Below are 27,964 nucleotides of genomic sequence, written 5' to 3' on the forward strand. Positions count from 1 at the left end.
GGCGTCAGACAGACAGCACCATCCGGGAGGTGTACAGGAAGGGCTGGAGAGCTCACATTAAGGAACTCGCTTTAGTGCTAGCCCTGTCTCTCTGTCTCAGGTTAGATGACACAGATTCAGTCACAAGTTGTCTACAAGGAAATATTCCCATGACGCTAAGTGGGTGGGGAAGGCAGAATAAGGAAATGCTTGATTCAGGTGCAGTCCCAGCCTTGGCCTGATCCTGCAGGGGGCGCTGAGTGTAACTGGTAGCATGGGATGGTCCCGCCTGGGCAAGGACTGACTGTGCTTTCACGCTCCTGCCCCCATCAGTCACCCTGTCCGTCACTGGCTCCGACTGCCCCAGAGGGACGTAAACTTGCAAGCACTTCCAGTTCTTGGTGTATCTGGGTGAAGTGGCTCTGCTGGTCCATGGTTTTTGTTTGTTTGTTTGTTTTTATGGATTTTAGAGAGAGACAAAGGGAGAGAGAGAGAAACCTCGATTTGTTGTTCTACTTATTTATGCATTCATTGGTTGATTCTTGTATGTGCCCTGACTGGGGATTGAACCCACAACCTTGGCGTATCAGGACGATGATCTAGCCCCGTGGACGGCAAACCACGGCTCGCGAGCCACATGCGGCTCTTTGGCCCCTTGAGTGTGGCTCTTCCACAAAACACCACGTGCGGGCACGCACATACAGTGCGATTGAAACTTCGTGGCCCATGCACAGAAGTCTGTATTTTGTGGAAGAGCCGGTATTTTGTGGAAGAGCCACGCTCAAGGGGCCAAAGAGCCGCATGTGGCTTGCGAGCACAGTTTGCCGAGCCGCGGTTTGCCGACCACTGATCTAGCCAGTTGAGCTACCCGGCCAGGGCCTGGCTGCCCATGTCTTATCCTTTGAAGACAGTTGCTGACAGGAGCCTTTCGGAGGGAACACACAGAAGCTGCAGGCTGGACACAGCTGGTGACCGGGACCCAAGGAGGTCAGGGAGCAGCACCAACAGTGTTTGCTACTCTCTCCAAGGGCCCTTCTATCTATCCAGTCTCCACGAGACCAAAGCCTCTGTCCCTCAGGCAGTGGCTGTGTGGTCGGGCGGCAGCCGGTAAGCTGCAGGCCTCTCAGCTGAGGAGGAAGGGGAATCAGTTCTGCACCTGCCATCGGGGTCCCCGCAACCGTGGGTGCTGCCAGGGAGCCCCACCTGGTGGGCTGAGCGTTCAGCCCCCCCAGGTGATGACGATCTGGGGTCCAGCCACTGGGAGACAGCAGATGTAGGGAACGAGAAAGAAAACAGAAGTTGTTGAGACTTGTGGGTGCAGGAAGGAAAACATACCGGCAGTCTTGTTAGAGGAGATCGCAAATCAACATCTCACTTGGGAAGGGGGAGGACACGAAGAGTAATGTAGCGCTGCAGTCTCAGGGTCAGCAAAGTGTGGACAGTGGACGGGCAGGAGGATATTGGTGACCAGCGTCACGGAGGTGGGAGAGGAGGTCTGGGGAGACCTGCGAAGGATCAGCGCACTCGCCTTCCCATGGGACACAGACAGTAGTAGGGGGTGGGAGCAGCTGGGAAGAGTCAATGGGGGGAAAGGGAGACATGTGATACTTCAATTAAATAAAATAATAAAATAAAATATACTTTGAGTCCAGCCAGTGTGGCTCAGTGGTTGAGCATCAACCTATGAACCTGGAGATTGTGGTTTAATTCCCAGTCTGGGCACATGGCTGGGTTGGGGGCTCGATCACCAGTAGGGGGCGTGCAGGAGGCAGCCGATGGATGATTCTCTCTCATCATTGATGTTTCTATCTCTCTCTTCCTCTCCCTTCTCAGAAATCAATAAAAATATATTAAAAATAAATAAAATATACTTTGAAATAAATTGGCAATAAAATACACTGTTATCCTAGGTTCTGTGAGCCACTTTAGCAAGTTACCAAACCAGAGGAAGGGTCATGAGAACCTCCAGTTTGTAGCCAAGTTGCTCTCTAATAGACTTCTCTGTGGATATGGGATGATTTTCCCAAAAAATAAAGAAATCCCCCACAATGTGGGCACTGATTTTCTAAATTTCAAACTATTTCTCCAAGTTCCTATTTCTCCTGAAGTGCACCTGTACTGTGCTCGAACAGCAGGTCAACCCTGACAGTCAGAACTCCCTCTTTCTCTTCTCAATGTTGGGGTGTCTGGAGGAGCCCCCAGCCCAGCATGGCCTCTGCCACTCTCTCCAGATTGGGGAAACGTTGTGCTTCCTGGTAAGGGTTCTGTTTGAGTCCTTGGGGGCTGATGAGAAATCTGGGTTACCCCTGCCTGTTTGGGGGGAGGTGCTGCTCAGGGCAGGGCAAGCTTCTCAACTCAACCAAAACCAGGAGGTCCCAAACCGAGACCCAGCCCAGCAAAATGAGCATGCCCATCCCCTGTGGGGGAGCATCCGCTGGTCCATCTGGGGAAAGCAGCCAGTCAATTGTATCAGGAGCCTTAAGAATTGCCATGCTCTTTTTTTTTTTTTTTTAATATGATGGGGGAAGTTTTTTGTTTGTTTTTTTAATATTTTTTTTATTGATTTCAAAGAGGAAGGGAGAGGGAGAGATAGAAACATCAATGATGAGAGAGAATCATGGATCAGCTGCCTCCTGCATGCCCCCCACTGGGGATCGAGCCCGAAACCCAGGCATGTGACCTTGACTGGAATCGAACCTGGGACCCTTCAGTCCGCAGGCCTACGCTCTATCCACTGAGCCAAACCGGCCAGCGCTGCCATGCTCTTTATGTCCATAATCCCCATTAGGACTAAAGAAGTAGTGTGACATGTAGAAAACACGTATGCACAAACATGTCTGTCACTGTGTTGATAATAATGGGCAAAAAATTAGGCACAACACGTACCTTCAACTATAAGAAACTAGTTAAGCGTCATACTATATCCCTTGGTAGGATGCTATTCAGTCGTTAATAATGATGCTTGTAATGATTTCTCCATGACATGACAGTGGTAAAAAATAATCCAGATTCAAATGGTAGTAATGTGATTTTAGTAATGCAAAAAAGAAATATGCTCAGAAAAAGACTGGAAGGATATCCCAAAATGTTAGCAATGGTGGATTACAGATTTATATTGTGTGTCTTCTTTTCATATTGTGGTAAGCAGAATTCTCAGCTGCCTGTGACTCCTCCCCCCCTGTATTCACACCTGGGTGTAATCCCTTCTCCTTGAGTCTGGGTGGAACCTCTGAGACTAGAAGCAAGTGCTTCTAACCCATAGACAACAGCAAAGCTGGTGGGATGTCACCCCGTGACTATGGTATATTACATGGCAAAGGTGAAGGAATTTTCAGGTATAAAGTTGGCCAGTCAGTGGCTCTAAGTTCATCAGAAGGGGTTGTCCCGGGTGGGTCATTAGGCAAGCTGGCTAAGAGAGGCCTAGGGGTCAGAGACTCTCTCCTGCTGGCCTTGAAGCAGCAGTCGTGTTTGCAGTGGAGGCAAGTAGCCTCTGGGAGCCCAGGGCCGCAGCCACAAGGCACTGAATTCTCCCAACAACTTGAATGATCTGGGAAGAGAAGCCGGAGCCCTGTGAGGGGCCGTGAGCAGAGGACCCTGATCAGCCCCAGAGACTGGACCCCGGAGACTGTGAGTTCATAAGTGTGTTGTTTAAGTCCCTAAGGTTGTAGTCATTTGTGACAGAGCAATGCAAAACTAATACATTTAAACTTCTATGTAATTTTATAATTTTCTGTGCCTTCTTATATCTGTAATAGCTATAAAATACAACTTTCTGCAATGCTAGAAATGTTCCACTCTGCTGTCCAGTACACTGGCCACTAGCCACGCATGGCTATGGAGCACTCGAAATGCAGCTGGTGAGACTAGGGAACTGAATTTTTACATTTAAGAAAGTTAAGTTTAAATAGCCACATGTGGCTAGTGGGTAGCATATTTGACAACACAATTCTATAATTTATTTTTATAATTTTTAAAAATCTGACCCCTGAAACAAACTGCCGGTAGATGTCCACTTTGCAAGGGTGTGACACTGTACGAACCTCGACAGGAGGCAATGAGGGACAGACTGACTGCTGTGGCCCTGAGGGCCCTTATCGCTAAAAGTGAACAACTGCCCTTAAGACAGTTTCAAGGATCAGCTAAGATGCTACATGCAAAAAGGCTGCTCTGAAGAAAGAAGTCAGGCCGCTTAGTCTCCTCCAGTTTGGGACAAACGGATTGAAGAGGAGCTGCTTTCTGGGGAACGTCAGTGCTTTCTGACCCGATGGTGCAGGCAGAGGAGAGGCTCCGACTCCCCCCCCCCGCCCCCCTCCCCCCCCCCCCCCCCCCGAATCCCGAGGGTCTATTCCTCTGGCTTTGCTTGATTCCAGCTCAGAGGCCCTGTGCTTCTCACTCTAAGGCGCTGCTGTACTCGTCTGGCTGAGTACAGGAGGGTTCTGGCCTCTCCCCCAATGGAATCACACCCCTCGAAGGTCCTGGGGAGCTGGGCTGGGGTGGCGAGAGTCTCTTCCTATGTGTGTGTGCAGGCTCTGAGAATGAGAAGGCAGTAGGATACCGAGTGGAAAAAGCATACTTAGTGTTATGAAATACTTTCATATTCGGATAGTGAGCACCGGTTAAAAGGCTTGCCTTTTCTGGAGGCTCTGGGAGGTAAATGAATGTAGTTGAAGGAGGAAAGGATTTTGGAGTTATATCTGCCACCTAATAGCTTGTGTGATCTTGGGAGAATTACCTAGCATTTCTGAGCCCATTTCTTCGTCTATAAAATAGGAGTAACTGTACTACAATACACTACTCCATAAAAGGTATGTTTCATTTGAGACTATGTATAGCACAATAGTATCCATATACCCCATCCAATTCCAATCCCTGGTGAGGCTGAGAGTAGGAGGTAGATGAGAGAGGAGCTGGAGGCAGGAGAGGGCATGCACGGTGGGGGGTTAATATGAGAGGGACCAGGAGCCCTGGAGCCAGGGGAGCCCTGGAAGAGAATGAGGTTCCACGGTGTTCTCTCAGATATGACTCTTCTCTGCATATCTATCCTGAGCAAGGGGGAGGGGATGGATGAGAAGGAACCAGTGGGCAGAATGAGGGTTGAAGATGTGGGGAGGGGCTGTGTTAGAGGAATAGTAAGTGGGAAGGATGAGACCGGATGCAGGTAGATGATTAGCTTTCATCACCTCCCCCCAAAGCTAGAAAGAGAGCCTTAGGGAGCCATTTCTCACGTGGACAACGAAAGGCTGCTGGGTCGGGGGCAGAGCAGGGGTAGACAAGTCTCTCCCTCTGCAGGTGTTCATGTCCACCTTTCCTGGTTGGGACGCTGCCAGTGGGACGAACTCCAGTTCCAGGGATTTTATCCGCAAGGTCATAGAGTTGTCTGGGGGTGTGGCCTTCTCTACAGTAACATGACGCAGGTTCCCTCCAGTTGGATTTTTCCAATAACTCATTAAAGGCCCTCTGCTCAGCGAGACCCTGCTGCTGCCACCTCCATCACTCAGTACACGCATGCTGTGCCGGTCTACTCTGTCCTGGGCCAGGAAAAGCACAGCTTATGTCCTTTATGGAACCTTTTCTTAAAACCTAGCTCTGTGTCACCTGGCACCCATGTAACCCAAAGACCAAGTCCCAGAGCAGGGGACTCGAAGTGCGGGGCTCTCATCACCCTCTCGGCCTTGGAGCAGACCACAGCGTCCCCCTCGCTTTTTCTTCCCCACACCCACTGTGTGCTCCCTCCACTCGACTCAGACATCTGTTCCCCACCCACTCCTTCACCCCCCTCCCCTCCCGCCCCAGGCGGCCCCAGGCAATGTGGTCTGTCTGCACACCCTCCCGTCCCTGTCACCTGCAGCTGTCACTTTCCTGGCAGGCGGCCCCTGTGCCCAGCGAGCATCTCCAGTGCTGGGCGCTCGCTAGCTTCCAAGGCAGCAAGTCCATGCTTGGACAGCGCTGGGCTCAGTTCCCAGCACAAGCCCCATCTGCCTCCTAAGAGGATACGTCGGTCCCAGTCATGTCCTCTGGAGCACAGTAAGCAAGTTCACTCTATTTTCATGCAGCTTTTCTCTCAGACGGTGACGTCACAGTGATGTTCACTCATGCGTCCCCCACACCCAGTCCCTTTCCTCTCGTCTCCCTCCTCTGCCCTTCCCTCCATCCCAGGGACCTGTGCGCCCACTTCAGTTTCCTCCTCTCCCAGGTGAATGTCTCCCAAACAGCAACAAGCACCCTCTCCCTATGGACAGTGGCTTGGACAGTGCTCACTACTTAACCTGGCATTTAAGGTCTTCTTTCTTCTGCCTCTACTGTTATATACAATTGCTTCCTCAGACGGAGTCACTAGCTCAAGCAAACCAGTGACATGCACTGGCATCAGAACTTCCCACCAGGCCTCCGCCTCTGGGGTCCAGTCTCCAGCCTTTGTCCTCCCTCCTCCATCCTGTGTGGTCCTTGGAGGGCTGTCTACGGGGGCTCTGGAAGGATCGCCTCCAGCTGCAGAACCCAGTCCTCGGCGCTCGGCTTTGCAAACGCTGTCTGTTTTTGACGAGTCCAATGGTAGGTTCTCAGCAAACTGCTTTATCCCCCCCACACCCTTTGGAGGTGGGCGCTCCAACTCTGAGTTTTGAGAACAATGATGTGATAAACCCAGCTGCCAGGGCTCCGAGTCTCTTCCCCATTTTCTCCAAACGTTCCTCCTAACGGCATGCGTCGGGCTTGTTCTTCCTGCAGCCTGTGCAGACCACTCAGAGCGCACACTGTGGCCTGACCAGTGTTGGTACCGGGAAACCGTGTTCCCCTGGGCCAAGGGATGCAGTGGGTTATGATGAAACAATGTGGCCACTGGCAGTGGCGCACTCAGGTTCCCAGATATCTGATTAGTGCTTGAGTTCTTTACGTCTTAACAATGAGTCCTCAAGTTCTTCGGAGAAAACTCTTCCAGGATTGCTCGGGAGTGGTCACTACCTCCCTTGGCCATTCATTTTTTAAAAACGGTGTCACCCTGGTTGGTATGGGTCAGTTAGTCGGAGTGTTGTCCCACACACTAAAAGGTGACAGGTTCAATTCCTGGTCAGGGCACATACCTAGGTTGCAGGTTTGATCCCTAATCCTAACCCTAACCCCAAATTCTAGTGACAGCAAATTATTAAAATCTGAATTTCTAAGCAGTGGAGAGTTCTTAAATATTAGCAATTCCTCTCATCAGCCTGGTGGCATCTCTAAAATGGGCTTTCTTTTCATACTGCCCTGTCCCCCAACCCAAACGTAAGTCTAAGCGATCCATGGCTCTGCCCCCAGGAGGCCCATGCCCCTCCCAAGGCACATTCCACAGACACCCCACATCTTTCCCTCACCCATTTCAGACTCTTCTTCACAAGTTCTGAAGTTGGTCAGCATATACTCAGCCCCTTGGTCGACGCAAAGAACACCACAGGTGTGAGCAGTTTACACAGACTTTATTTTTCGCCCACTGAGCACAGGAAAGTCTGGGCAGACCTAGGCGTTGCATCACCTCCCCTGGTTCCCAGACAGACTGTGAGACTTGGTGGTATGGGAGAGGGGTCCTAGTCCTGCCACAGATTGCTATGGGGTTATCACAACGACATATGATTCCTGGTTCTATTTACATCATGGAGTGTAGAGAGGGTACATTTCTTACACTAAAAATATATACTTTGGAATCTCTAAAACAAAAATATCTCTATCTCTACATGAAACCTACTAGAAAGAAGAACATAGAAAACAGGGAAATGTACCAGCACCTCAAGTGGTCCCCTCCCATGGGAAGGTTGCTCTGCTCTCCACCCGACACCCTTAGTTTGGGAGGGCAGCCATATCTGACCATCAGACAGACAAATACAGGTAAACAAGAGGAAGGCTCGTCATCTTGGAAGAGTGAATAGGGGAGAAAGGAGTGAGGAGGAGGATTTTGGCCTCTTGCAAAAGGAGTAATTGCACATTCAGTTTGGTACTTCTGTTTCCAACATTATTGCATGTGTGAGAAACCTGTGTGTTGGCGTCAATTGCAAAACTGCTAAGAGAAGCCCTAGCTCTGCTGATTTCGGCTGGGCTCAGAACAGTGCTGTGGGTGGGTTCTCTCTCTCAGGAAATATTAATGCCATCAGCTAGAAGACAAAGCTCTGTATTCTCCGGAGCCGAAAGTGGGTTAGGTTAAAGAAGAGTGTTGTTCCTTTTCAGAAGGATTAGAAACCATTCCATTCCCTTTGAGCACAGAATCTCCTACAAGAATTAGGCCTATAGATGAATCATTCCACCTTCTGGATTTTCCTAGATTTTCCTCCTGAAAAGATTCACAGAATTCTCCTTCCCTCTTTTCATGTTTCAAGCAGTGATGGATAGCATAACTCCATATCTCTTTTGGTTATGAAATAAGCCTCCTTTCTAGTAAAGAAATGTTAACTGAGTCAACTGTCCATTGATGTAAGAGACCAAGGGTACCAAGAATCATAAAGAAAAGCCATGGATGGGTAACTAAGTTGATTTAGTATTATCCTAATACGCCAAGGTTGTGGGCTCAATCCCTGGTCAGAGCACTTACAAGAAGCAACCAATGAATGCATATATAAGTGGAACAACAAATGGAGGGTTTTCTCTTTCTCTTGCTCTCTTACCCTTCCTCTCTCTCTCTAGAATCAATCAATAAAATCTTTTTTAAAAAAATCATAAAGAATTGGTTTGGTAGAAAAATCACTTCTATTTGGTTTTAGAATGTCTTTTTCTATTTATACTGAAATATGGATGAGCTTGAAAGCTTGAGAATCCATAATCCCTCATCCTAAATAAGAAAAATAACCATAATGTCTCCTATGCAAGAAGCCCCAAACCTCCTCACCTCTCTCACTAGCCCCAAAACTGGTGGTGGTTTTTAGAACCTCTTACCAAGAACTTCTTCTCTCCACGGAGAACTTGAAAGGCTGAGGAAAAGGCAGAAAGGAGAGGAAAGGATGCTTGAAAAAGGTGAGTTAGTAAAAGGGGTAGAACTTGGATGACCTGGCCAGCCACGACCCGCAGGAAGGCCTCCTACCTCAAGGGAGGCCCGGCAGCTAGAAAGAACGTTCCCTGCAGGGCTGCTGAGTGTCCGGCCAGGTGTGACTTGGAAACTTGAGAAGTCCAAGGAAAATGCAGTAACTAACTAGCAAACACTGGTGAGGTCCCAGGAGAAGGTGCTAACTCTCTTACAAAAGAAGATGTTTAGAGAAGCTGTAAAGTAGCAGAGAGAACATCCCGGATAGTACGTCTGACACACGCACGTTATAAGGAAAGCTAGGGGACCCAGGGTCAGGTCTCCTCCTATGCTTCAGGAAATCGTGGTGTCTCAGAACATGGACATTGAAAACAATGGAGAAGATTCAGGGAGAACTGCTGACTCCTCTACTAAAAGGAGAGTCTGGAGTTGAGCAGGTAGAAAGTAAAGCAGAACTGGGGATTGTCTGTTTGGGATGACTAGAAACCACAGATTCCTAGAATCACTGACCTCTTGAAGGTCACAGTGGTCATAGCCTGAGACATCAACCAAGCCTGACACTTAGCACATACCAGATTTTTTCAAACATTTATGACTGGCCAGTGTGGCTCAGTTGGTAAAGCATCGTCCTGTGTCCCTGTCAGGGCACATGCCCAGGTTGCAGGTTCCGTCCCTGGTTGGGGTGTGTGCAGGAGGCAACCAATAGATGTTTCTCTCTTGCATCAATGTTTCTTTTCCTCTTTCTCCCTCTCCCTCCCTCTCTCTCTAAAATCAACAGAAACATTTTTTGAAAAAACATTTTTTAATGATTTAAAAGCCAGTCACATCCCAGACAAAGAGAAATAGCAAATGTTCACACTGTCTTTTGGAAATGTATGGCTCACTACCCCTCTATCCTAAAGGCAAAGTTCTCTGAATAAGGAGACAGGGATAGGAGCTGTATGTGATAAAGGCCAGATCTCCTGATTATTCCATCATCAGAAGTCTGAAATCATATATAGCCTCAAAGAGCTAGCCTGCATTTTATGCAACCAAACGCATTTGGCAACTTCACAGCAATATTTCTGCTGGTCTGCACCTTCTCTCCAGACCCTCCCTAGAAGTCATGGGCTAGGAAGTAGCACACCCTCTTAGCAATGCCAATTCTTCCTTCCCCCTTAGAACCAAGATTCCACTCGTTATCACTTTCTTAAATCCCGGGCCTCTGTACGACCAGCCCACTGGTCTACCAACACTCAACTGAATTCTGCCCTTATCATAAAAGAGGTGACTGCTTCTCTGGCCGAAACACCCGGGCACAGGATTCACCTAACTACCTGCCTTGCTTCCCACCCCTAAGTCAGTTTCTCACCTTTTTCTACAGACTAACCAGTCTATGTTTGTCTTCGAGCTATTCTAGTGGAGAAGTCTGAGAGGGGAATCCATAGATGGGGGAATGATCATATTATTTTGATATCCCCACAGATTAGGTGCACAGGCTGACTAATAGCAGCAATGAAAGTTTATGGATAAGCACATATGCATATGCACACACACACACACACACACAATGCTGCTGCTGCTAGTTCACCTCCACTCCCAGTTTCCTATTCCACACACAGCTCAGTTTGACTCTGCCATCCCAGTCACCAGCCACAGACCTGAGCAAGGAAGCAGCCAGGACTGAGATTGAGTGTTTGGTGGAGCAGAGAAACAGAAGAGCGGTGTAGCAGAAATAAGTCTGGCTATTGTCTGAGAAAAATCTAGCGGCCTACAAGTATTGGCACAGCCTGCAAAAGCAGCTAAAGTTTCTAAGGCGCAGTAATCTGGGAGGGTCTGGTTTGGGACTCCAAAGTGCACACGTGGTCCTGTCACTGCTCTGCACAGTTAACAAAGGCAGGTTCCCTACTCTGAGGAAGCCTAGCAGACACCAAGTATCGCAAGACATCAGTGTATTAGAAGAGAGATTTTTCTGAGTGATATTGTCACCCAGTTTCATTGCACGAAGGGCTTTTCCCTGTTACATTTCTTACAACCACGCTGAGGCTAGGGAATAGGTGAAGCAGTCACCAACTTCCCTACGCAGAGGTGGCAGGTGAAGATGGGAGGGGCAAGATAGAGGGACAGCATAGGCAGGCGTATTCTCCAAAAACAAAGGTGAAAAAGAAGGCAGGTCAAGGAAGCAGCAGAGAGGAACAGGGTGAGCTAGCAGGAAAGCTTTTCCCTCTGACAGGTTGCCTTTTGACTTTTCTAGATTAGGTAGGTCGATGTAAATGGGCACAATTACTACATTTATCCTAAATGACACAATGTGAAGCGATGGCCCACAAAGATTTTAATGCCCGTGTAGTTCAAAGAATTCCTATTCCTGTCTGCACCACATGAAAGGAAGTCGAGGCTTCCTTGTAAGTAGAAAATCAGAAAAACCAGGAACAATTCCCACAACTCAAAGGGATATCATTTTAGCGTTTGAAAGCAGCGTGCCGTTCAGCTGACAGATCACATATATTGCTTGTTTATAGCAGGCATCCATTCTGAGTGGATGGTGTCCATCCTATGCCAGTTGTTAAATATTTTGAAAATCATCTGTGTAGTAAAATAACTGTGGCTCTAAGAGTTAGGAAAATATGAAAGAATTGCAGGATTCCTTTAATATCAAAGGTCCTTAGAGTAAGCCTAGAATACACTAATATATTTAAAAGTCTAAGGAATGCAAAATTCCATTAAGGTATGTAGCCAATGCTTCACCTATGGAAAGGCGAGCACACTGAGGGAACATCCCACTATACAAACATTTTCCAGGAAGGAAAACTAATATGATCGGATTCCTTGGGTGTTGACATGCTTGCTAGTCACATTCTGTGCACAAAGGAAGGGAAGATCTATACACACTGGAGCCCAAACCATTGATATTCGCTGCAACAGAGAAGAGAAAAAACTATAAATGTAGTTGTAAACTAAATAAAAGATTAATTTTACCACTTACAGTTCATTTCCCAATGTGGCTTTTTAGATCTGAGAGCCAGAACATTTGTCAACCAACAGAAATCCATGACAATGAAGAAACCACACGGCTAAAGGTGACTTGGGTCCATTGAGTTGATGGCGGTTCACTACTAAGGCAGCTAAGGAGACATTACATAAGCACTTGGCTATCTCCAGGAATGCAATCAAATGTGTCCTCAAGAGAGAGTAGCAAGACATGGATGTTTCTACAACATGGCCAATAAAAACACCTTCTCTCCTCTCCACTCACAAACAACTATTATCAAACCTTTCCCAGATATTTAGAAAGCAGACACTAGGACACATTTTCAGCTTAGGAAGCCCTTCCTAGTGTCTACACTAAATCTTTCTATAGCAATTTAAGTTCAGTCTCTAACTCTATCCTCAATGAAACCAAGAGAAGCTACTCGCCCTCACTTCTCATTATTGATTTTCTCCCAAGCCTTTTCCTGTCTAAGCTAAACAGCTCCAATGTCCTTCTTGGCTCTTTCATCATCCGAGGCTCTTGCTGAGTTATGCAAACTGCTGCTAGGGAACAATGAAGGTGCACCCAGGGCAGAGGAGTCTTCTTCCTGCAGTGGTGGGCACTGGCAATGCCCAGGCCGCTGACTCCTGGTAGCCAACCCTCCTGACAGCCTCTGACCAGCATCCCCCAGAGCAGGCATTCCAACCAAGGCCCAGGGCTGCCTAGGAGCCCACAGATACTATGGGACTAGAGAGCCTTCCTTTTTCTCTCTGTTCTGCTCCCACTTCCCTACCCCATCCTTTAGGAAAAGGAACCTCATTAACGGAATCCTCATGGCAGCACAGATCTATCTGGCTTGGCAGGCCAGCAGAGAGTTTCAGAGAAGATGGCAGGAAGATGGGAAGCTGGGTCTTCAATAGTGGCAGTTTTGACGAGAAAGAGAAGGAAGAGGAGAAGTACCAGCAGGAGGTGGTCTTCTGCTTCCACGTTTCCATCTGGCTCTGGTATGGGGAGAGCTGGATGCCCTCCAACACACACCATGAATAACTGAATGCTTCGCCATGGCTTGGACGTGACCAAGGACAGGGCCAGACTTGGTCTTGCTTCTTCTCTGAGAAATTTGCCATCTTCTCTGTAACCAGAACTTCCCTGAGGCATCTTATGGCCCAAATCTTCCATCCGGCAAAGATTTCTAGTTGAAGAGACTGAATAAAAGTGTTACAATTAGACAAAAAGGGAACACGTGAGTCATTCCTGCTTTTAACACAATACTTTTGAAGATGTCACCACAATTTGGATCTGGCTATATTTTAAGTCCATTTACAAGTAGACTAATTCTCAACTAAAAATAACCATATGCGTTATACATTTCAACAGCTGCCTGGATTTTCCTCTGAAGGAAACAAGATTCTACATTTCACCCACATTCAGCACAGATTTATTTTAACCCACTCGATGAAGAAATAACCAGATTCTCCTCAGAGCAGCCTTCTGAGTGCAGCAGTCAGTACTATTCCCATTTTCCTGCCCAGTAAACTGAAAGCCAGAAACAGTGGCCTGCCAGATTGCACATGGAAGAATAACTAAGCCAGGTCTCCTCCTTGCTACCCTACTGCTTTGTTGTTGTTTTTTATCAACTAGAAAAGTTAATAAAACCTAAGAGCTTCCCATCAGTTATCTGCCTACTTAAACCTTAGTGGTGTTTGGACTAAATTATTCCATTTGGGTGCATAGCCTACCTCACTGTAGGCAAAGACACCTCAAGACCTTCCAGTTTCTCCATTAACCTGATAAAATTTGATCTATGCTATTGGCAAATGATACACCGAATTTAGTTTCCAAAATAAGAAAACAGCTGCACTTCAATATTTTAAAATCTTTACTTGGCAATAATTCTCATTATGGAATTGTATCAATACTATCAACACTATCTAAATATTTTAGTAATTTCCCAATTTGTGTGGTTGCAGTAACCGGAGAAATGCTCTATAGATTTTGAAATGGGGACTAGAAAGAAGATTAAGGGAACTAAATAGATAAAGCAAACTTACAACCCCAAATAACTCCATCCTGACTTTGGGCCTGTGTAAGTGGTCAGCTCAAAACAGCTTATCTGTTCAACTAGTTAGAAAACATTTTTACTTAGGCTTAGTTATTCTTACAGTCATTCTCGTGGGGTTAGTAGCAATCCTAGAAGGGATATTTGTTAGACAAATTCAATTTTACAAATAAAATAACTTTTACTTGCAACATGATTGCTATTTTTAAAAGCCATAAATAAATAAAAATCAGCAATTATAGTTCTCTTTACCTCTTTTCCTTTGTATTTCCAGGATTCATACTGAGAGCTTTCCAGACTGTGGTTTTAGGCATTTCATCAGATATATTAATCTCAGAGGGGTCACATCTGAAACGAATACTTAGGACAGTAAATGTCAGACATACAAATAAGATACACATCTCAAGTCTATAATGACCACCCCTCCCCCCACTAAAGGGAAAAGATTAGGTCTGAAGGAGCTCAGCGAACAGCTCTTAGGAGGACTGGGATCCAGATGGTCGGGATGTAGAGAAGCACGGTGACCTAGAAGGTGCTGGCTGCTGAGGGCTGAGCTGATGTGCCAGGTGGTGGCCAGTCCTGCCCTCCCCCCCGCCCCCCCCAGTTCTGCACTCCTACGAGAGGCCCCTCTGGGGAAGCTGATCTCGGTGCTGTAATGCCAATGGTGGTAGCATCAGCTCCCACTTACTGAGCGCTGGCTGTACCAGCCACAGGGCTAAGCACGCTTCATTCATTTTCTCACTTACTTGGCCAAATGTTTTTCATTTGTAGTTAACAAAGGACGTTCATATTATCTTAACTGTCACAGATTCGGAGATTATTAACATCCTTATTTGAAGGTACAGAAACCAAAGCTCCCAGGGCTAATTGACCATCCAAGGTCAAATGTCAGTAAGTGGAGAATCAGGACCTTGAATCCAGTCCTTGGTTTCCTAGAACCCCAGAGTACTCTGAAGTTTCTACAAGCCAAACGGCCTCCTTTCTAAAGGCCAAAAGAGCAGGCAGTATCCTAATAGAGGAAGAACACTGCTCCTACTTTGCTGCCAAAGAATTCAAAGCCCATGGCTCCTTCTAGAACAACCTTCTAGAAAGTTTATTAAGGTCCAAAGACTCCATTCTTCTGGAATCAGTAAAAAAAAAAAAGTCAAACTCATAGTAACAGAGAGTAGAACGTGATTATAAGAGGCTGGGAGAGGGGGGAAAGGGAAGATGTTGATCAAAGAGTGCCAACTTTCAGTTATAAGACAAATAAATTCTGAAGACCTATGAACATCCTGGTGACCATAGTTAATTATAATGCATTGTACATTTGAAATGTGCTAAGAAAGTGGATCTCAAGTATTCTCAACACACACAAAAGAATGTTAACTACAGGCGGTGATGCATATGTTATTAGTTTGATTGTAGTAATCATTTCACAATATATACATATATCAAAATATTACACTGTATATCTTAAATATGTACTATTTTTATTTGTCAAAAATAAATATATTTTAAAAATTTAAATGTTCAAAGAAAAGACTTTCCTCACTTCCCCCTCTGTATAAACCACAATAAATCCAATGATTCAGCAATATATTATCCAGGATCTAGATGACCCAGATCCCCTCTCTTCCTTTTCTGCCCCTTCCTGACCTCTGGGCTTCTTTCAGCTGCGTATCTCTCGTCCAGAGTGGAAACAAAATGCCAGGAGTGAAACCACAAATGGACCCATTTAGCTTCCTGTGACTTGTGGTGAGCAATAGCTTCAATAGAGAAAGGGGCTGATATCACTGGCAGAAGGCAGGCATTTCTGTGACCCCAGTTCAGTTCATGGGAGTGTAAATGTCACGAGCCACGCTGGAATGGGCTGTTTCTGCCCATCCCAAAAGGCTCGCCTAACTGTGGGAAGTTCATGCCCACCAGGCTGAGAACTCTCTGAAAACAGAGACCACATCCTATTCATCTTTGAAAAGTAACCGAGGAAGGCAGAAGAAACACTGGGTTGAGGAGTACAAAGACCAGGGTTTGAATCTTAAGCTTCCTACTTAGCAGCATTGTGATCTTGGGCAAATTACCTAAGACCCTCCAAGCCCCGGCTTCTTCACTGTGCAAATGTGGACAAAGAGGCTCATAGCAGAAGGTTGTTGTGAAGACTAAATGAGAGCACACGGCAAGTCTTGTAGCGCCGTCCTGGCACAGAGGAGATCTCCATGCACGGGCTCCCCCAGCTCTAGCCTCCCCGTGATTCCCAGCACTAGTCTAGGGCGTCACACATGGCACGTACTCTGTAAGCCATGAAAGGAAAAGGTGTTTTCACATTTTCAAACAGGGAGGCAGGCTGAGTGCTGGCTTTTCATGCCAGCAACTACAACTGTGACCCCACCCGAGACACACACACACACACACACACACACACACACCCAGAACATTTACAGAACAATCAAAACAGTCAACATCTTGTCATTCTACCTGAAACTGTTGTTCTTTCCAGTACTACTTAGTAACTTCCTGCTCTCTAAGGGGAACTTGTCTCTCTCCATTTCTATCATTTTCTCAGCCTCCTGGAAGAAAAGAAGACATTATTATGTCTTGTAAAGTAAAAGTATCAAGTAAACTCTAAGTCTATACCAGTCCATTTTTTTCTATCACCGAATTTCTACATAATTTTTCTCACATTTACTATAAAAAGGTATAATTATGTTCTTTCCTACACTTGACTTATCACAAAAAGAAAGACAACTAAATATTTATATCTATGGAATAGTATTTTTAAAAAAATCCTGACTCTGAGGATTTAAACTATCAATTTCCTAGAAACAGAGGGGACAAACATGTTAAATGACACCAAGGACACATTTAATAAAATCTAAATGGTGGGGAACCCTATAGGTCAAAGACCCAATTTCTTCAACAAAAATTAAAAAGGATAGAAGGGTAACTCCTAAAGAGATTTAAGAAAAATATCAACCAACTGCAATATATGGATCATATTTAGATCCTGATTCAAACATATCTATATATATAAAAGCCCAAGGGACCATTATGACTGGTTGCCTGGTCGCTATGACACCCACTGACCACCAGGGGGCAGACGCTCAATGCAGGAGCTGCCCCCTGGTGGTCAGTGTGCTCCCACAGCCAACCTCCTGCCATTGGCCAACCTCCTGCAGTCCCTCCCCCCGGCTGGCTGGCCCCAATCGGGACTGGGTGAGATGGCCCCAATGGCTGGCCAGGCCAAAGGACCCCACCCATGCACGAATTTCTGCACCAGGCCTCTAGTTATTAAAATAATAATAAGGCAACTGGGAGAAATATATACTGAATATTCTTTCTACTTTTGTATATGTTTGAAATGTTCCATAATAAAATGTTTTCTTAGAAACAATTTAATTAATACAAAGGAAATAATTATAGAGAAAAATATGTACAAAGATGTTTAATTAGTATAATTAATAATAAAACCTAAAACAACTATAAACTTAAACAAAGGAAGAATGTTTATATTAATTATTAGATAATAATATTATAGAATACTAGAGGCCCGGAGCACAAATTTGTGCACTGGTGGGATCCGGCTGACCCACCTCCAATGGGGGCCATCGAGGGCAGGATGGCTGGAGTGAGGGGCCACGGGCAGGGCCAGTCAGGGCGAGTGGTCTCAAGCAATTTGCCAGCCAGCCCTGGCCCCGATCGGGGTTGGGGGGGCCCCCTCAGGGGCAGGGCCAGCTGGGGGGGGAGGGGCATGGGTGGTTTGCCGGTCAGCTCAGCCCCAAATTGGGGTGGGGGTGCCCGCTCAGGGGCAGGGCCGGCCGGGGGGCTGCAGGCGTTCCAGTCGTTCTGCTGTTCAGTTGATTTGCATATTACCCTTTTATTATATAAGGATTATGCAGCCATTAAAAGAATAAATAGGAACCCTTGTTGGTGTGCTCAGTGGTTAGGGCATCAGCCTGCACAATGAAGGGTCACGGGTTCGATTCCTAGTCAAGGGCACATATCTGGGGTTGCAGGTTCGATTCCCAGCCCCAGTTGGGGCGCATGCAGGAGGCAATCAATTGATGTGTGTGTGTATGTGTGTGTGTCTCCCTCCTTCCACTCTCTCTAAAAATTAATGGAAAAAATATCCTCGGATAAGGATTAACAACCACAATAAAGAATCAAATATATGTACTGTATGGACACACAGAAACATGAGAATGTCATAAAATCAAGGTAAGGGGGGAAATCAGAATATATAATAGTCCCCCCTCCCCAGAAATATATAATTATTACACTTATATGAAAACTATGTTAAGGATTTAAAGAGAACATAAAGAAATGACCATAAATGTTGAATGCTAACATGAAATTCTGGGGTGAAATCTTCATTTCCTTCATTTGATTTAGTTTTAAAAATAATTTATAAAGAATTTTTGTTAAGTAAGAATATGTTTAGTAGCCACCTTATACTTAATATCCAAAAGGCATCCCTTGATTTTCCTCTCAAACCTGCTATTTCCAGGTCTTCCCCATCTTAATAAATAGCACAGCCATTCATCTAATTGTTCCTCCAAAAATCTAAGTCTTGTCCTTCATTCCTCTCCCACCCGTCCTCACTATAATTAGCAAAACCTGTCAGCTCTATCTTCAAAATAAGTCCCCAATCCAGCCATTTTCACCAACTCTCCCTTAGCCTAAGCCAGTGCTCAGCAAACTGTGGCTCTCGAGCTACATGCGGCTCTTTGGCCCCTTTAGTGTGGCTCTTCCACAAAATACCAACTTCTGCACATGGGCCACGAAGTTTCAATCGCACTGTACGTGCATGCCCGTACAGTGACACCAAGAACACATTTAATAAAATACCGACTAAGTCAGGATCTAAATATGATCCACATATTGCAATTGGTTGATATATAGCCAAAGGAAATGAAATCACTATCTTGAAGTGATAGCTGTACCCCATGTTTATTGCAGCATTATTTATAATAGCTAAGATATGGAAACAACCTAAGAGACCATCAATGGATGAGTGGATAAAGGTTATTATACTCACATACACTGGAATATTAACTAGCCATAAAAAGGAAATCCTGCCATTTGCAACAATGTGAATGAATCTTGAGGGCATTATGCTAAGTGAAATAAGTCAGACAGAGAAAGACAAATACTGTATAATCTCACTTACATGTGGAATATAAAAAACCTGGAGTCATAGAAACAGAACACATTGGTGGTTACCAGGGGTTGGAGGTGGGGTAGGGGAAATGGGTGAAGGTAGTCAAAGTGTACAGACTTTCAGTTATAAGATGAATAAATTTTTCTGGGGATATAATGTACAGCATGATGACTATATTTAACAATACGTAAAAATTGTATATTTGAAAATTGCTGAGAGAGTAGATTTAAAAGTTCTCACCACAAAAAATAATTGTGACTATGTGATAGATGTATTAACTAATGCTATTGTGGCAGTCATTTTGCTATATATATATATATCAAATCATTACATAGTACTAGAGGCCCAGTGCACGACATTCGTGCACTTGGGGGGTCCCTCAGCCCAGCCTGCACACTCTCGCAGTCTGGGACGCCTCGGGGGATGTCCGCCTTCCTGCTTCAGGAGGACATCCCCCCAAGGTGTCCTTAGCACTGCCTCGGAGGCGGGGGTAGCGCTCGCCAGCCATAAGCTGGCTCTGGCTGAGTGCACTGACCACGAGGGGGCAGCTCCTGCGTTGAGTGTCTGCCCCCTGGTGGCCAGTGAGCATCATAACGACCAGTCATTCCACCATTTGGTTGATTTGCATATTAGGGTTTTATTCTATAGGATACCATAAACTTATACAATGCTATATGTCAATTATATCTCAATAAAAGTGGAAAAAATACGAAGATTTTAAAAATTCAAGATATTTTTTAAAAGTCCTTTTAAAAGGCTTTGCCAAGGACACTATTTCAGACACTAACTGTACTTGGAAACACTTTCCCATTCATTCAGTTCTTGGTCTGATATTTTGATTTTCATTCTGTTACATATCCTTTCTTTGCATGGAGAGTCCACTGATTGAGGGCCCATTGTGTGGGTGGCAGATGCCAAGCGCTGAGGGAAATGAGGAAGGACAGAAAGCCCTATGCAAGTTAACTTTGCATGGTGCCAACCACAGCATCATCTGCAATTAGGTACATAAAAAATACTCTCAGAAAACGATGGGTTTTGTATACTTGTCAAATTAGACCTTTGGGGAGAACATGACCCATTAGATCTGATATAAGAGCAGATTCTATGTTCATATTCTAAATGTGAACCTGGTGAATAGACTAGATAAACAAAGAAAAAAACAACTGGTTATCCAATCCAAAAATGAAGGACAGACAGGGACAAGAGTCCTTAATCCTTTCTCAGCTGAGAACAGCTCTGGAAGAATCTTCCCAGCTCCTAAATCTGACACTTGGGATTCCAGACATGCTGACTTTTCATGGGGCCCTGCCCATGTCCTGTAATGTGAGGCTGCCCGAAGGTGTACAGTTGGTGCAAGAACCCTGACCTCTTCCTCCTTGGCCTTCTGTTTGGCATCATCCAACTTCTTCTTTTTGCTTTCAGGCATGAGATCATCTAACCAGCTCAGCTCTCGCTTCGAGAAACAGAGATCCATGACTTTCCTGACAAAGACCAAGGCCAAAACCTGAAGAAAAGTTAAGGAAGTGAATTAAAGGGACTCATTTACTTCCTGGAATTAAAAGCACAATCTTATTTTCACAGCTGAATAGGGCATTTCATGCAAAATCAAACTCATGATAATCATTATAGTTGCCTTTTATTGACTGCCCTCTTTGTACCAGAACTAAGGTGTTTGATATACAATATTTTACTTAACTGTCAGAAGTGTCTGAAGTGGTAGATATGCACTATTTTGAGCCACTGGGAGAGAGGAATAGGTTGGAGAGCAATTAATTGAATTCCCTCATTAAAAAGAGAAAACTCTTCATTTGCAGATGGCCCTAAGACCTACTTTCCCTGGCTTCGCAGGAAGGGCAGCCTGGAAGCACGGGGAACATGGCCACAGCGGGTCCAGCACAGCCCAAGCATGCTCACCATGGGTGAGGGGACCTTGAAGGACTATCTGGATCCCTCCAATCCTTTGCCTATGTATTTTCCCCACAAATCCTTGCTTTATGCCCTGCATCATGGATCTGTAGTGGTTTTTGTCTTTGTGCTCTGGTCTGGTCTAATACTCATTTTATAAACGGAAAACTGAGGCCCAGGGAGAGAAAGTAACTTGCCTAAAATCTGACGGCTGATCGCCTTAATAGAAACAGCTCAGGGTGCCTCATTAGCTGCTCCATTTTTTTCCCATAAGGGCCTCTTCAGCCAAAGGAGAGCAAATAGCCCAGAATGACCTGCCTGGATTGAATGAGGCTCACCAGCTACCTCTGGTGGATGGACAAAGAATGAGGCAAATCGAGCTTACGAAATTCCACCACATTTCTCCTCAATTTCTCCGACTACTTTCCTAATCGATCCAAAATTGATAGTATCCCTTCCAGGAGTTGTCAGGAATTTGCTACTTTTTAAAACCGAACACTCAACCCCTGAACATAACACCCAAATGTAGAACCCTACAGACATTCTGGCAAAATTGAGGAGCCCATCAGGAGAGGATATATCTAGAAGCCTAGAGAAAAAGAACCACCCCCCTCTAGTTTCCTAACCCTTGAATATTCTCCCAGTAAGACAGAGTTCAAAAGTAACTAAACAAGTACCAAACATTGCCTTTTCTCTCTAGAGGCCCACCCTTTAATTAACTTTCAAACGGCCCATTGAATTCTCAGATTCCGCATGACACAGAGGGAGCCAGAGAGAAGGCATCAAGAGGAGGCAATGGAACAGTCAGGTGGCAAGAATTTCATCACCACCCTAGATTTAGAAAACAGCTTGTCACCTGTTGCACCACACAGTTCCCAAGACTGTCCCAGTCACTTAGTGTTAGAACAACCTCTTCCTATCTCCCAGTGGCTCAAAACAGTGCATTTCTACCACTTTAGAAACTTCTAATTGCATTAAATTATAAATTGGAACTCTACTGCTTTGAAGTAATATGCAAATTATTGCAAACATTAAGAATCCTTTCCATGTCAGATTCACACAAAAAAGTAAGGAAGGGGGAGGGAAGAAGGAAGAAACAACAGGCAGACTGGTAACCTGGAAAATAAACATGGCAGACTGTTGCACACATGTACCCACACCTCAAGGTCCCCAAAATGCTGCTGCTCCTACAAAGACCAACCAAAACATAAAACCTCACCATCAATTGGTATTAATATCCAGATTTTATAAAGAACTCCTAAAAAAACAAACAACCCAATTAAAAAAATGGGCAAATAACGTGAATAGGCATTTCTCCAAATAAAATATACAAATAGCCAATAAGCACATGAAAAGATGCTCAACATCACTAGTCATTAGGGAAATACAAATAAAAACTACAATGAGATACCACTTCACACCCATTAAGATGGCTGTTATTTTTTTAAAATGTATTTTTATTGATTTTAGAGATGAAGGGAGAGGGAGAGAGAGAAACATCAATGAAGAAAGAGAATCATTAATCGGCTGCCTCCTGCATGTCCCCCTCCCCCTCACTGGGGATCGAACCAGCAATGTGCCCTTGACCAGAATCGAACCTGGAACCCTTCAGTCCACAGGCCGACGTTTTATGCACTGAGCTAAACCAGCTAAGGCAGGATGGCTGTTATTTAAAAAAAATCCCCAAAACAGAAAATAAATGTTGGCAAAGATGTGGGAAAATAAAATCCTGTGCACTCCTGGTAGAAATGTAAAATGGTGCAACCATTTCATGACAGGTCCTCAAAAAGTTAAAAATGGAAGTGCCATAGGACCCAGAAATCCCACTTCTTGGTATTTATCCAAAAGAACTGAAAGCAGGGACACAAACAGGCATTTGTTTCGTTATCATTATTCACATAGTCAAAGTACTATTCACAATAGCCAAAAGGTGGAAGCAATCCAAGTGTCTGTTGATAAATGAATAGATAAATAAAATGTGGTCTATATCATAATGGAATACTATTCATTTTTTAAAAAGGAAGGAAATTCTCACACATGTTACAACATGGATGAATCTTGAAGACATTGTAAGTGAAATAAACAAATTACACAAGGACAAATACTACAGGATTTCACTCATATGAGGTACCTAGAGTTATATTTTGCCCAAAGTCAAATGCAGAGACAGAAAGTAGAATGGTGGTTACCAAGGGCTAGTGGGAGAAAGGAATGGGGAGTTATTGTTTCATGGTACAGAGTTTCCGTTGTGCAAGATGAAAAAAGTTATGGAGGTGTATGGTGGCACTGTAAATGTACTTAAAAATTAAGATGGTAATTTGTATGTTATGTATATTTTATCACAAATTTAAAAATAAGTAATAATTTTTTAAAAACTCACCATCATTGGAAAGACAATGGCAGCTGGAGATGCCTTGATGACCCACAGCAGGACCAGGCAGGTGAGCTGGATGAGGGTGAAGAGGTGCACTTTGCGTAGCGGCACGTGCCGGAGGTAAATGAAATCTGGCTGATGCTTTGCAGGCATCCCGAAGAGCTTCAGCCGATCAAAGAACTGAAAGAAGAGGACTGGCATTTATTTTCAGGAGGTTTCTCTGGGCCAGAAACCTCTTAAGCAAATTCCAGTCTCTTACATCACCTGCTCTGAAAGGCAGGCAATAGCCATTTCCACTGGACAAAAATGGAAACTGAGTCTCAGAATAGGCAATTTGGCCAAGGTTGGTAAATGACGGTGTCAAATTTAAAATTCATCTTTTTCAATTCTAGGTTCAAATTCCTTTTTCCTACCCCACACGGTGGCTCCTGAGAAAGCTCTTTCTCAGGGAGTGTTGAAATAAAATAAGGCAATTGCATCTTTCTATTATCAAAACCAAATCTCTTCCTGGCTATTGGAGGAGTTTGGAGATTCTCATTATTATTTATAGTAAAAATATAAAATGAAACCTCATAACATTCTGGATATAGAAAGTATGACTATTTTTATATTATAAAATGAAAAAAGGGCCCAGAGAGATTAAATAACCTGTCCACAGTCATATTACAATTCAGTATATAAAAAAGACCACTGGACATTCCATAAAACAAAGAGGAACCAGCCACCAATAGTAGAAGCAGCTAAGTCATTACATCATCTGTGGTAATCAGTGACAAGCTCCGGAGTTTCTCTGTTCAAAGGACTCAGGGGGATTAGTGATAGATGGGAATTGGCAGAGTGTGCCAGGAAGTACTATTTGCTTACGTGGAGCAGCTCCCACTATGCCCCAATCTCTTTACAAAGTGCCCCAGTTAAACCCCTCTCACACTTTAGCCTGGCACTAAAACTAGCACTGTCCATGTGTGGTTCTTGACCAACCTTTTATATCTAAGTTTACCAGCACCTATTATTTAATGTGTGCCTAATAATCATCTGTTGAAAACTATAACAAATGATTGGAACCATGACATCAAGCCAGGCTACTCTGTAAGTCCCTGTACCCTCATGCCAACATGGTTGTATTTTGCCCAAAGCCCAAGGAAATGTCTAAAATAGTTTAACCAGCAAGACTAGGGAAAGGTTTCTCAAGAACTAATTTGTGCTGGAGCTGTCTCCCCCCCGCCCTCCCTCCTGGTCAGGACAAGTGAGCTCACAGTGAGAAGACGGTGCCCTGGCTGCGCCATACAGTACCTGAATTCCCTGCAGTGAAGAGACGCCCATGTAGAGGAAGACTCCATAGAGTACCGGCATCGGGATGAACTGCACACAAAGGGCAGAGAGACCGAGATTACACTTGGTATCAGCACACTCAAGACTATAACAACTTTTAAGTCTCCAAGGGGAAAGTAAAGTCACAAAATCACAACATCAACAACACATTCGTTTCTGCTGCCTTTTCATGATGTAGAAGTAGAGGCAAAACAAGCTGCCTATGATAAAAACTCTTGTTCTGAAATGAAATGATCACACATAAGTGTAACATGGTCCTGGTTAAATCATAGGCCTCATGTCTTACCCGTATTTGGCTCTTTCTCCTCTGTGGGGATGGACACACACACACACACACTTTTTTTTTTACTAGTGTGAGGAAAAGTGTATTTTTTTCATTTTTTAAATGTTATTTTTTAATAATAGTTGACATTTAATATTGTTTTATATTAGTTTCAGGTTTACAGAATAGTGGTTAGACAATTATATATTTTATGAAGTGATTCCCTTGATAATTTTAGTACCCACCTGGCACCATATATAGCAGTGATGGTGAACCTATGACACGCGTGTCAGAGGTGACACGTGAACTCATTTTTTTGGTTTCTTTGTTAAATGGCATTTAAATATATAAAATAAATATCAAAAATATAAGTCTTTGTTTTACTATGGTTGCAAATATCAAAAAGTTTCTATATGTGACACTGACCAAAGTTAGGGTTTTTCAAAATGCTGACACGCCGAGCTCAAAAGGTTCGCCATCACTGATATATAGCATATGTAGTTATTACAATATTATTGGCTATATTCCCTATGCTGTACTTTTATATCCCCATGACTATTTTGTAACTACCATTTAGTAGTTCCTAATCCCTTCAGCTTTTTCTCCCTGCCCTCTCCAACCTCCACCCATCTGGCAATGCTCAGTTTATTCTCTGTATCTATGAGTCTATTTCTGTTTCATTTGCTCATTTATTTTGTTCTTTAGATTCTATATATATAAGTGAAATCATATCATATTAGTCTTTCTCTGTCCGACTTATTTTGCTTAGCATAACACGCTTTAGGTCCATCTCTGCTGTTGCAAATGGTAAAATTTCATTCATTTTTATGGCCAAGAAAGATTCATTTATATATATGTCCCACCGCTTTTTTATCCACTCATCTATTTTTTTTTTTAATTTTAATAATTTTTATTTCTTAAAGTATTACAAAAAGTATTACATATGTCTCCTTTTTTCCCCCCCTTGACATTCCCCCGGCCCCTACCCCCCGCCCCGTGTCTTGTGTCCATTGGTTAATCTTATATGCATGCATATCAGTCCTTCAGTTGGTCTCTTAATCCCCCCCCCCACCCTCCCCAGGCTTCCCACTGTAGTTTAACATTCTGTTCAATGTTGCTCTGCTTCTGTATCTACCCCTGTTCATCAGTCCATACTGGTCCCATTTATTTGTCCCAACCTCACTGGAGTAGTCTCAACCTCACCAGGGCCGTCTGAGCATCACCAGGGCCGTTTCAACCTCACCGGGGCCGTCCCTACCTCACGGGGGCCGTTTCAACCTCACCGGGGTCGTCCCTACCACACCGGGGCCGTTTCAACCTGACCGGGGTTGTCCCTACCACACCGGGGCCGTTTCAACCTGACCGGGGTTGTCCCTACCACACCGGGGCCGTTTCGATCTGACCAGGGTCATCCCTACCTCACAGGGGCCGTTTCAACCTCACCGGGGTCGTCCCTACCTCACGGGGGCCGTTTCAACCTCACCGGGGTTGTCCCTACCACACCGGGGCTGTTTCAACCTGACCGGGGTTGTCCCTACCACACCGGGGCCGTTTCGACCTGACTGGGGTCGTCCCTACCTCACGGGGGCCGTTTCAACCTCACCGGGGTCGTCCCTACCACACCGGGGCCGTTTCGACCTGACCAGGGTCGTCCCTACCTCACGGGGGCCGTTTCAACCTGACCGGGGTTGTCCCTACCACACCGGGGCCGTTTCGACCTGACCGGGGTCGTCCCTACCACACCGGGGCCGTTTTGACCTGACCGGGGTCGTCCCTACCTCACGGGGGCTGTTTAACCTCACCGGGGTCGTCCGTACCTCACGGGGGCCGTTTCAACCTCACCGGGGTTGTCCCTACCACACCGGGGCTGTTTCAACCTGACTGGGGTTGTCCCTACCACACCGGGGCCGTTTCGACCTGACTGGGGTCGTCCCTACCTCACGGGGGCTGTTTCAACCTGACCGGGGTTGTCCCTACCACACCGGGGCCGTTTCGACCTGACTGGGGTCGTCCCTACCTCACGGGGGCCGTTTCAACCTCACCGGGGTTGTCCCTACCACACCGGGGCTGTTTCGACCTGACCAGGGTCGTCCCTAACTCACGGGGGCTGTTTCAACCCCACCGGGGTCGTCCCTACCACACCGGGGCCGTTTCGACCTGACCAGGGTCGTCCCTACCTCACGGGGGCTGTTTCAACCTCACCGGGGTCGTCCCTACCACACCGGGGCCGTTTCGACCTGACCAGGGTCGTCCCTACCTCACGGGGGCCGTTTCAACCTCACCGGGGTCGTCCCTACCTCACGGGGGCCGTTTAAACCTCACCGGGGTCGTCCCTACCTCACGGGGGCTGTTTCAACCTCACCTGGGTCGTCCCTACCACACCGGGGCCGTTTCGACCTGACCAGGGTCGTCCCTACCACACCGGGGCCGTTTCGACCTGACCGGGGTCGTCCCTACCTCACGGGGGCTGTTTCAACCTCACCGGGGTCATCCCTACCACACCGGGGCCGTTTCGACCTGACCGGGGTCGTCCCTACCTCACGGGGGTGTTTCAACCTCACCGGGGTCGTCCCTACGTCACGGGGGCCGTTTCAACCTCACCGGGGTTGTCCCTACCACACCGGGGCTGTTTCAACCTGACCGGGGTTGTCCCTACCACACCGGGGCCGTTTCGACCTGACTAGGGTCGTCCCTACCTCACGGGGGCCGTTTCAACCTCACCGGGGTTGTCCCTACCACACCGGGGCTGTTTCGACCTGACCAGGGTCGTCCCTACCTCATGGGGGCTGTTTCAACCCCACCGGGGTCGTCCCTACCACACCGGGGCTGTTTCGACCTGACCAGGGTCGTCCCTACCTCATGGGGGCTGTTTCAACCTCACCGGGGTCGTCCCTACCACACCGGGGCCGTTTCGACCTGACCAGGGTCGTCCCTACCTCACGGGGGGCCGTTTCAACCTCACCGGGGTCGTCCCTACCTCACGGGGGCTGTT

The 27,964-nt window shown here is 45.8% G+C and overlaps 1 protein-coding gene across 1 annotated transcript in view; it reads right to left on the reverse strand.

The window, feature by feature from the left end:
- Window positions 1-7,408: 7,408 nt before the first annotated feature.
- The window catches only part of SLC4A8 (solute carrier family 4 member 8), a 100,405-nt gene continuing 79,849 nt past the window's right edge, over window positions 7,409-27,964 (reverse strand). The window contains exons 20-25 of the mRNA XM_070410204.1: window positions 24,672-24,740; window positions 23,388-23,561; window positions 20,469-20,606; window positions 16,420-16,511; window positions 14,218-14,313; window positions 7,409-13,111 (exon numbers count right to left, since the gene is read on the reverse strand). Coding sequence (XP_070266305.1) covers window positions 13,099-13,111; window positions 14,218-14,313; window positions 16,420-16,511; window positions 20,469-20,606; window positions 23,388-23,561; window positions 24,672-24,740 — 582 coding nt within the window. The 3' untranslated portion in view covers window positions 7,409-13,098. The remainder of the gene's footprint in view (window positions 13,112-14,217; window positions 14,314-16,419; window positions 16,512-20,468; window positions 20,607-23,387; window positions 23,562-24,671; window positions 24,741-27,964) is intronic.

This window comes from Myotis yumanensis, unplaced genomic scaffold, assembly GCF_028538775.1.
Source record: "Myotis yumanensis isolate MYYU_CA2020_CCGP unplaced genomic scaffold, mMyoYum1.0.hap1 SCAF_3, whole genome shotgun sequence".
In the NCBI taxonomy this organism is placed as follows: Eukaryota; Metazoa; Chordata; class Mammalia; order Chiroptera; family Vespertilionidae; genus Myotis; species Myotis yumanensis.